Below are 10,008 nucleotides of genomic sequence, written 5' to 3' on the forward strand. Positions count from 1 at the left end.
GACCGGGCCTGACACGCTTTAATAGACTTGTAGTGGGTCAGGCTGAGAGCAGGACCGAGATGGGCTTTTCTATGGATCGGGCCAGGTTTTGGCCCACTAGGCCCACAGGCTTTTAGGCCAGGCCCGCAGGCCCAATGATTACACCTGATCCAAATCCACCTATCCAAAGGCCATAAGGTAAACTATCCAAACGCACAGGTGTCACAGAAACAGAGACCACTTCCGAGATAAATTAGAACTTTCGACAGCCCATTAGATAAAAGATAAACCAGAGTTGGTGTCATTGAACTGTTCAAGACACGATTTAGTTTCCTACTACAGTTCTCATAACTAGGTAAATTAGGGTAATTGGTCAGAACTCAGAAGTCCGAGAAGGATCAATGGGCATCACCAACACTAGCAACAGATTCCGAACTATATCACGGTCCTAGCGGAAAAAAAGCCTAGAGCAGAAAACAGTTACCAACCACCACCCCCACCTCCACTCTGCGAGCCCCATCCTGAAGTTCCATCGCTTGAACCCTTCTTTTTTGAGTCAGAACCCCATCCTGAATGCTCATTATCAGGGGCAGCATCATTTGCACCCCCACCCCATCCTCCTGTGCCACCACCACTTTCTTTACCCCAACCACTTGCACCACCACCAGCCCAGCCACTGCCGCCTCCACTGCTACTTCCATCTGTACCCCAGACACCTGGGAAAGCTTCCCTGCCAGGTGAGTTTTGAACCTTTGCACCTGGAAAGTTGCCCAAGCCATCATTGCCATCCTTCGCATCTGAACCCCATGTATCATTATATGTTACTCGACCACGACCACGCCCCCCATATGGTCTAGGTAGGCCACTTGGATGTCCATCTCGACCGCCACCATTTCTGTAATCATTTCTACCTGTAAAACCAAACATAAAGACTTCAGTGACAACTTATTTCCTTAAGCTTTCACACTGAGGACAATAATCATAGAGACTAACATGCTACTACACAAGCAAATAAATTAACAGGGTTGCACCAATAGAGACAAGATAGAAATTTTATTTAATAAAGATAAAAGAGAAATTAAGTGTAAACAAGACCATCCATAAAAGGCAGAGAAGAAATGCAAGGAAATCTTAGCTAATAGTTTGCATGTCTGCACAGATTAATAATAACCATTTTTATCAAGAAATAAAGATTTAGTTGACCAAATTGTTAAAAAAGAAATTCTACACCAAATATATCCGTTTACTCCAGTTCTGCTTGAAGAACACATAGCCCAAAATTTACAGCCTACAGGCTAAAGCGAGTGGAAAATATGGTAGTCCCTTGTTCATTTAATTGCATATATTTCAATTGTAAACTATACCTGTTCGGGAACTAGGTGTAGAAGACCTATCCCTGTCAAATGACTGGCCACTCCAACCACCCTCATTGTTTATACCACCCCATCCACTGCCTGCGGATGCACCTGAAGAACCCGCAGTTGCAGGGCTTCGCATAGGCACCATAGCAGCAACTGACCTTATAGATTGTCCGGACTCATGTTGAGGCTCATCAATGTATTTCTGGAAGTAAGCTACAAGCCGATCAATGCTATCAAACATCTTTTTTCTGAACTTGAACCCCTTCGGATACAGCCCAACATACTCATGGTGTGGATTTGTACTCCGTATATAGGTCAGAATGAAAGTCCCTGGATGCTCATGTGATATCCCGAAACAATAAACAATCCTCATAGGAAACTCCAATTTTTCAATCTTCAAAAGTTCATCAACTTCAGCTTTCGTGCCCCGTCGGAATTTGCGATAATTTAGCATTGCTTTCAAGTGAGACACCAGGGGATCAACGTAACGATCCATTACCTGCATTTATGTTTGCCAACAAGCATGTCAGTCTTCTGTGCCACCAAACTTCTATACCTCAATATCAAGATGCAGAAATGCTATCATGAGGTAATATCCAAGTATAACAAGCATATTCTAAGAATAGATAGACAACATAAACTGTCCTCAGAAATTAACTCGTTTGTGTGCATGTGTGTGAAAATAAGTTGGTGTCATCTTTCACTAAAACTAAATGTTACATGCTTTCCCTTAATTCTATCCATCCACGATAATAGCACTATCATAACATACATAGGCCAGTTACATTGGTACAGACTGACAATTTGTCAGTACAAAGGACCGACAGTTAAGACTGATCGGTAAAGCTGAAAAGTAAGACGTCTAATACAGTATTATTTCCAACAGACTACTTTTAAAATACTGACCTCATCCAAATCCTCAAAAGTGTCCTCTCCTATTTTCAGGGTCTTTCCAATACGGAGTAAGCTGGTGATATCCTTGTGTTCCTTTCCACCTTCAACTACATCTTTGTGAGCATAAACTCCATCATAAACTTTGAGGGTTAAGGTCAAATATGAAGGCCCACGAGAACTAGGACGAATAATACTTTCCCCAGGATCTTTATCAGATAAGAACTGTAAAACAAGTAGACGACAATATTTATAAGATGGTTTGGAATAACATTTGTGCATATATAGACTAAACAGTCCTTTTGACAAGGATGTCTTGATATTAAGAAAAGTACAGACCAGTAAAGGCCCACATAGATATAGTCCAATTATCAACATCACAAACATAGACAGCAGCATACCTTCATTGCTTCATCAGCCGTAATATTCTGGAATCGAGGATGAACAATCATCCTAGGCTTGAAATGTTTTTTCGCCAGCTCCTTCTCCTTACGAGCTTTTTCTTGCTCAGTCTGTAGACTTCTCCTGCCTTCATGGAAATAGGTATCGAGATTCTTAATATATTGATCGCGGTTATGTCTCATTTCACTCTCTCTACAAACTAGGAACACCAGATACCTATTCTTTTGAATAGATTTGATCTTGCAAGTGAGAATGTCACCCTCATTCAGTCTCTCAGATAAGTCAGAAATGTCCCTCGAATCATCTGAAAAATCTTCTTTCGTAAGCATACCAGTCAGTCCAGATTCAAGTGCACAAATCGCTTTTTGAGCTTGCACCCTTCGAACCGTCGCCTGTACAATTCTTCCTTCAGCAAGGGTATCTTCAGTTTCACCTGAAATCATATAGAATTCTTCATCTTGACTTAGTTCTTCATATTTCTTACGCCAATCCTGAAAACCCTGTATCAATTCTCTTTTGATGTCATAAAATGTTTGTATCTTATTCTCACGCTCTTTGCTTTTGGCATATGCTTCGACATCAAGACTTTTTAGATAAGCAGGTCGATCCCTAACATGTTCTATAGCCATCTCCATAGCATCCTCGTCATCATTGCCACCATCAACTTCAAAAACATCTTTGGCTAATTCTTGTGCAAGAATATAGGATTCTGGATGAATTCTTGTATCATCCAACAGATCGATAAATTGGCTGCTGCTAGCAGCCAACCCACTGCGCCGAACACGCAAGAATCCAACTGCATTAACGAACACCTTTTTACTTAACCCATGTGCTGTCAAAAAGTCCTTCCGAGTAAATATTGCACCAGATCTTACCAATGATCGCTGCAAAAATGCTGCCTTTCTAGGTCCAAGCCCAGAAATGAATTGCAAAGGTGCAAATAACCATTCATGGCTTATAGACAAATTTATGTCGAGGCCTACCTGGTTTGTAACATCTACCATCACCTGTTCAATCATTGAATACTTCTCATCCTGGGTGAGAAAGTTCTCCATAGGATTGAGTTTCCAAGATAAGATTTCTCTTCCTGGTCCACATAGAGTGGCAACCATTGCCAAAGGATTTTGAAGATAACGCCCAAGAGCCACAGCACGCTTCACAATGCCTGATAAACACAACATATAATCAATGAGCCATTCAATATGAAGACATGAGATTTCTAAGATAGGGAATATCAATACCTGATTGTGCAGGTAGCTGATCAGATGAAATGCGAGAATTTTCAAACAGGCGAGCCAAAGATTCATCCCCATAGACAATGGTTAGACCATCCATATCATGTCCAACATCTCTAGGATTCTCCTCCACCATCTTAAAAATTATCTGATAATTGCAAAAAGCAAAGAAATAAGCATCACGTGTGCAAATTCACATAAAATAAGGACATTAAAAAGCCGTCATCATCTCATTTCCTAATACACTATCTTCTTCTACCGGAAAGAGTTCTATTAACAAGAAAAACAACAGAAATGATGAACAAGGCTTCCATTTCAATTTCCAAAAAAAAAATCACCAATACCTCCCACCCCAAAAATAGAAAATAAAATAAAACTACACAGCTACAAAAATCAATTATATATCCCACTACATTGGAACAGTAACCACAAATCAATCACCAGCATGATAACTTTAGTTACACTCACCTCGTAAATATCCTCTTTAAGGCGAACACAAGACAAATTAGCAGCTCCAAGAACAGCCACATGTGGTTGGTGTTCAGTCATGAACTTCAATACACGTTCTTGATCATTCTTCTTCCGTTGCTGATCATTAACGTTCTGGGAGCGTAAGGTGAGAGACCCCGTGTAAAGCACATCTAGCACCTCCCCCGATGAATCTAACATAACAAAAGTGGTTGCTGGCTTCCCAGGGCCCCAACAGCAAGCCATGACTCGAGGTGCAGCTTCATCGTCTGTACTAATGTCATTCTCTTTCCGTTGATATGGTCCCACAGAGACTTTATTCCACAAAACCTTTCCATATTCCGTCAGTAACCAGCTTTTTGCCCTACTAGTCAACAAGGCTCTTGCCTCTTTCTCCATTGAAGGTAGAAGAAAACGGAAAAGAGCATCCTGCAATATCAACTTTCGCTGCTCATTCCACAGTTGTGCAGATTTACTAACACCATCACTAAGATAGTACTCATTAAAGTCACTCATCAACTTGTTTAATCTGTCTTCCGGTAGCTTAATAGTAACTTGAAGAAGCTTCTCCTCTTCAGCCTTCTGGATAAGCAGCCATTGTGCATCCTCAAATCTATTTAATGGCTTTCTTTGCAACCACTTCACCCCTGCAAACTGATGCGAAGCATCAATTGCAGCATTTCCGTCTGGTGTTGGGCTTGTGGACAACTCAACCATATCCAAGTAGTTGCTCCGAACATACTTACGGACACACGGCTCACAGCTTATCTCAACAGCAGCCTGAAACATGTCATGAAAGACCATCACTCAACACTGTACAAGAGGTTGCGAACTTATGATAAGGCAATCTACAAACAGAATATACTGAACTCAAAACTATTAAAACATACCATATGCCTGGCTCCTTTGAGTACTTCTTGGGGCGTCTCAAACATTGCACACGTGAAGTTTGAAGACAATTCCTCGGGAGTCTCTTTCGCATCCTCCAGCTCATCCATTCTCTAACATCATGTTAAATAAGAACCTTATGTCTTTTGTAATGAAAAACATATGAATGTGTAACAAAGATAACAAACTTACCATTTCCTCTAGTGATAACTGCAAACCAAACTGTTCAGAGGTGTAACCAAACTTGCTGGCAACCTCCCACAAGCCAGCCTTACTGCAGGTACTATAAAGTGACTTCCTCTTAGGCCTCTTATATTGGCCCTCATCCACACCTATCTCACCAGCAGGGAAATGTAGGTTAAATTTGGTGTCCACATCATCAACTTCTCTCTCTGATTCTGCAGCCTTTAGTGACTTCATAATTGATTCAAAAAGTTGCTGATTTAAAGTTAGTCTGGTCTCATCATATATGCGTCGAGATTCTTCATCAAACCGCTTTTCATAGTAAGATTGCAGTGCACTTTTCCGCTTCTGAAGCAGCAGCCATTTTCTGTGCAAGTCCTGAATTGACCAAAGTACCTAGACAAAAAAGAGTAAGCTTTTCAATATTTTTCTTGTTCATACTGAAAATGCATGCCATCTTAATGACATGTACCTTGTGCCACTTTAGTGTGGATGCTTTCTCATTTTGATCATCCATGTCAATGTGTTCCGGATCTTTCAATATACTCGGGCATTCCTCCTTCCGATACATTGCAATAAAAGGAACCTGATAATAGAGAATGACAGGTTAATTAACTAAATATCAGATAAACTAGAATGTATACTGACATAAACAAGAATACTAACATCCAACTTCTGCACATGGTGCAAGTTCAAGAATCCGATGATGTCGTCCCTGCTTATAAAATTCCCCAGGCCTGTCTTGCCAAAAAAAGGAACTGTACCACTTGCAAATTGATTGAATATCCAGGTACTCTCATCATCTATGCTCTTTTCATCAAGAGGAAGAAAACCACTGCTTTCTTCATATACCTACAAACAGAATATAAAAAAAAGGTCATTAAAAATGAAATCTTGAATTACAGGATATTATTCATAGGAAAATAAATGGACCTGAATTCTTTCTGGGACATCAATCTCTCGAATCTGGTCATCCTTCATTGTCATATACTTTTCCGAAAGAACAATCGGTTCAAATTCATCCTCAAGCTTTTTTTCCTTCCATTCACTCAAATCCAAACCTTGCTGACGTTGCCGAATAAAAACATCAACATCACCGAATATATCATGGGCTTCCTGCAGAGCAGATGAAGATACCCCTGCTGCCTGCCTAGATTTCTTTTTCTTAAGCTTCTTCTGTCTAGCCAAGGGGGAAAAAGAAGGCCTTGATTAATCACCTATGAGAAATTGAAGTTCAAAACATGACCTGGTCAAATTTCACAGATAGGCATGCACACGGTGTACAACATACCTAACAGGAACACCAGCCTCATCAAACTCTTCATCAACTATAAAGTCTGCCATTTCGTCTTCTCCATCATCTTCCGCTTCAGCTGGTTCCTCCTCTTCAGCAATGTCCTCAAGTGGAGGACCTACAATGTCAAATAGAATGACCAGTCAAGAATAAACCAGATTTAAATATTGTTCAAAGGACAAGTCAAGTTCTACATATATCTAGATGGATATACCTTCCTCATCACCAAATAATGAGAACTTAAGCTTCTCCTCTGCAGTTCTTCCCCCTTTACCAGTACCATGAAACTCCTCCTCATCAGATAATCCGCCAACATCCCCCTGAGCATGCCTCTGAGCTTTTTTCAGCCGCTTAAATTGTCCCTGATAGTTTGGCCAAATAAATACAGAGAAAACCCTTCCAAACTTCAGTATGCAGACAAACACACACAGATACATATACACAAAAGCATTTATAACTCAACAGAAACTGGAATGGATATGGGCAGTGTTCACAACCTTTCTGCGAGGGGCTATCACATTATTGTCCTCCAGGAGCTCATAGTCATCTTCATCAAGAACATATTCCTCTCTGAAAAAAAAACAAAAACAAAAACAAAACAAAAAAAGGCAAAAGGGAAATATAAGGAACAGTATGACTCTAACATCTAAATCTTAAATCAAAAAGAGCCCAGGGAAGAGATAATTTACTTCTTCTTTCTTTTCTTCTTCTTCTGCCTCTCCTCATCACTGTCCGCCTTCTCTTCTTCCTCCTGCTCATCCTCTTCATCAACATCGTCTACGATAAAATCGTCCTTCTCATATTCATCTGGCCCTTCTGCAAAACCCATAGTCAAAAAATAACAATCTTAGCCAGAATTCCAGAACCCAAAATTGTTCGTTAAAGTAATGAAACCCTAACCCTATATGCATTCTTAAACCCTAAAAAGACAAAACAAATTTTATCAATCTGAAGGGAAGCAAACAAAGGCGAGGGGGCGTACCGTCTTCTTCATCTTCATCTTCGTCGGCGCCGTCACGGTCGACTGTGTCCCCGTCGATCGGTTCCCTATCGTCCTCGTCGAGCTCGACCTCATCTGAAGACAAAACATCACAAGTGTAACGCAAGCAAAGAGAAGCAGAGAGAGAGAGAAAGCGGGATTACCCTCGTCGTCGGAGATGACAGCTTTGCCCATGGTTTGGTGGCGGAGGAGATTTTAGGGCAACTGAGATCGAAAGCGAGAGAGACAAAGTGGGTGCCTCTCAAGACGGATGAGACTGATATTTCATTCCACCTCCATTTCGACGAACTTATTTATACGGTATTTTTTTTCTTTTCTTTTCTTTTCTTTTTGGAAAATCAGGGGAACAGATAACCGCCTTGACCAAGTTAAATTAAATTAAAGAGAAAATATATGAGAAACAAGCATTAATATATTTATATAACGATTGAGTAAATTTCTATATTCTTAAAAAATAAATATTTTGTCAGAAATATCAACAAATAATTGAGTCTATAGATTTTTGAAAGAAGAACATTTCGACATTCTAAAAAATGAATAATTCGATAGAAATATCAACAAATGATGGAGTCTATGGAATTGGCTATGAAGAAACATTTGCACCCGTAACAAAAATCAACATTGTTTGAATCTTATTTTCACTTACAACAACTAAATATTGGTCTCTACAACAGTTTAATGTGAAAAATGTTTTCCTTAATATAAAATTGGATAAAGAAGTGTATATAAACATGCCGTCAGGAGTCAAAAATAGACCTTACGATACCGGCAAGGTTTGTAAGTTGAAGAAATCTTTGTACGGCTTAAAGCAGAGTCTCCTAGAGCTTGGGTTGGAATATTCTCTAAATCAATGAGGATTTTTTAGGTATAGATAGAGCAACTCAAATCACACTTTGTTTATCAAGCACAGTTAGGGTAATATTAGTGTTGTAATAGTGTATGTTGATGATATGATTGTTACAGGGGACGATTCAAATGAGACGAAGACCCTATAGTATCTTAATTTCAAAGAAATTTGAGATGAAGGATCTTGGGTAGTTGAAGTAATTTCTAGGAATTGAAGTTGCAAGGTCTAAGCTAGAAAGGAGTTGTTTTATCCTAACGTAACTTGACTTGTTTGCTAAGACCGGAATGCTTGATTGCAAGCCTGTTGAGACACCAATTGAGATGAACCACAACTTCGTCATCTATCTGAACCAAGTCCTTACTGATAATGGAAGGTACCAACGTCTAACAAGGAGACTTATTTATCTGTCACATACTAGACCTAATATTGTTTATGTTGTGAGTGTGATTGGTCAATTTATGCATTGTCCTAGTATGGATGCAGTTTATCGTATCTTGAAATACTTAAAGATGGCATCGGGAAAAGGGTTGTTGTTTGAGAAAATAGGTGAACCGGAAGTTGTTGGATACACAAATGCAAATTGGGTTGGTGATAAGACTAACTGAAGGTCTACATTTGGGTATTTTACATTTGTTGAAAGGAACCTTTTGCCTTGGCGTAGTAAGAAACAAAAAGTTATTGCTCCATCAAGTGCTGAAACAGAATTTCGAGGAATGGCACATGGAGTCTATGAGATGTTATGGATTCGTAATATGTTGAAAGAATTGGGTATTAAACCTAAGCAATCTATGCACTTGCATTATGATAGCACGTTTGCTATTAAAATTGCTTATAATCATGTTCAACATGACCGAACCAAACATGTGGAGGTATATCGACATTTCATTAAGGAAAACTTGGACATCATATGTTCATTTAGTGAATAGATTGAAAGTTGGACTGCAACTTATAGCCTTATATAGATTAGGATAAAAAAAGTGTTATGTACTTGTCACACCCCGAACCTGGTGTCGATAGTTTCCAAGCACCTAACACTGAATCTGAGGCGTGTGCGAGAAAAGTAAAAGAAAAAAAAACAAATTCAAATATTTTTCCAGAAATTGTTAAAATAAAGAAAATAAAACGTTTATAAATAACAAAACCAATTACAAAAACAAAATAAAGGTCTTGCGGTTTGACTCACTTCTAATCTTCAGTAATCCTTCTAGAAATACGTGTCGTCGTACGTACACTACCAGGACAAGCACTTTAGCCGACGAAAATTTTTCGTCGGCCTGTCAGCTTAATTCGTCGGCTAAGATCTTAGCCGACGACCTTTCGTCGGCTAAGATTTCGTCGGGAAAAGCTCGTCTGTGGTGACTTTAGCCGACGACACACGTATAAGTCGTCGGCTATAGTCCAGACTTTAGCCGACGACATTATTTCGTCGGCTAAAGTCTGGACTATAGTTATCTGCCAAA

General features: G+C 39.6%; 1 protein-coding gene across 1 annotated transcript; it reads right to left on the reverse strand.

The window, feature by feature from the left end:
• Positions 1 to 204: 204 nt before the first annotated feature.
• Positions 205 to 7,964, reverse strand: LOC101294621 (transcription elongation factor SPT6-like). Its single transcript, XM_004309604.1, has 17 exons — positions 7,845 to 7,964; positions 7,684 to 7,776; positions 7,391 to 7,514; positions 7,199 to 7,271; positions 6,916 to 7,063; positions 6,699 to 6,819; positions 6,341 to 6,587; positions 6,074 to 6,259; positions 5,880 to 5,993; positions 5,417 to 5,803; positions 5,227 to 5,325; positions 4,322 to 5,116; positions 3,875 to 4,016; positions 2,633 to 3,798; positions 2,247 to 2,456; positions 1,344 to 1,839; positions 205 to 890 (listed from the first exon to the last, which is right to left on the reverse strand). Exons 1-17 carry the CDS (start codon positions 7,873 to 7,875, stop codon positions 460 to 462), a joined length of 4,863 nt encoding a protein of 1,620 aa, XP_004309652.1. The 5' UTR covers positions 7,876 to 7,964; the 3' UTR covers positions 205 to 459.
• Between the last annotated feature and the right edge of the window lie 2,044 nt (positions 7,965 to 10,008).

Source organism: Fragaria vesca, unplaced genomic scaffold, assembly GCF_000184155.1.
Source record: "Fragaria vesca subsp. vesca unplaced genomic scaffold, FraVesHawaii_1.0 scf0513007, whole genome shotgun sequence".
Lineage (NCBI taxonomy): Eukaryota > Viridiplantae > Streptophyta > Magnoliopsida > Rosales > Rosaceae > Fragaria > Fragaria vesca.

Coding starts and splice junctions, on each gene's coding strand:
- LOC101294621 (XM_004309604.1), bottom strand. CDS start 7,875: ATGGGCAAAGCTGTCATCTCCGACGACGAGG. Junction 6,820..6,915: donor ATTATTTGGTGATGAGGAAG/GTATATCCATCT, acceptor TTGACATTGTAG/GTCCTCCACTTGAGGACATT. Junction 3,799..3,874: donor TCAGCTACCTGCACAATCAG/GTATTGATATTC, acceptor TGTGTTTATCAG/GCATTGTGAAGCGTGCTGTG.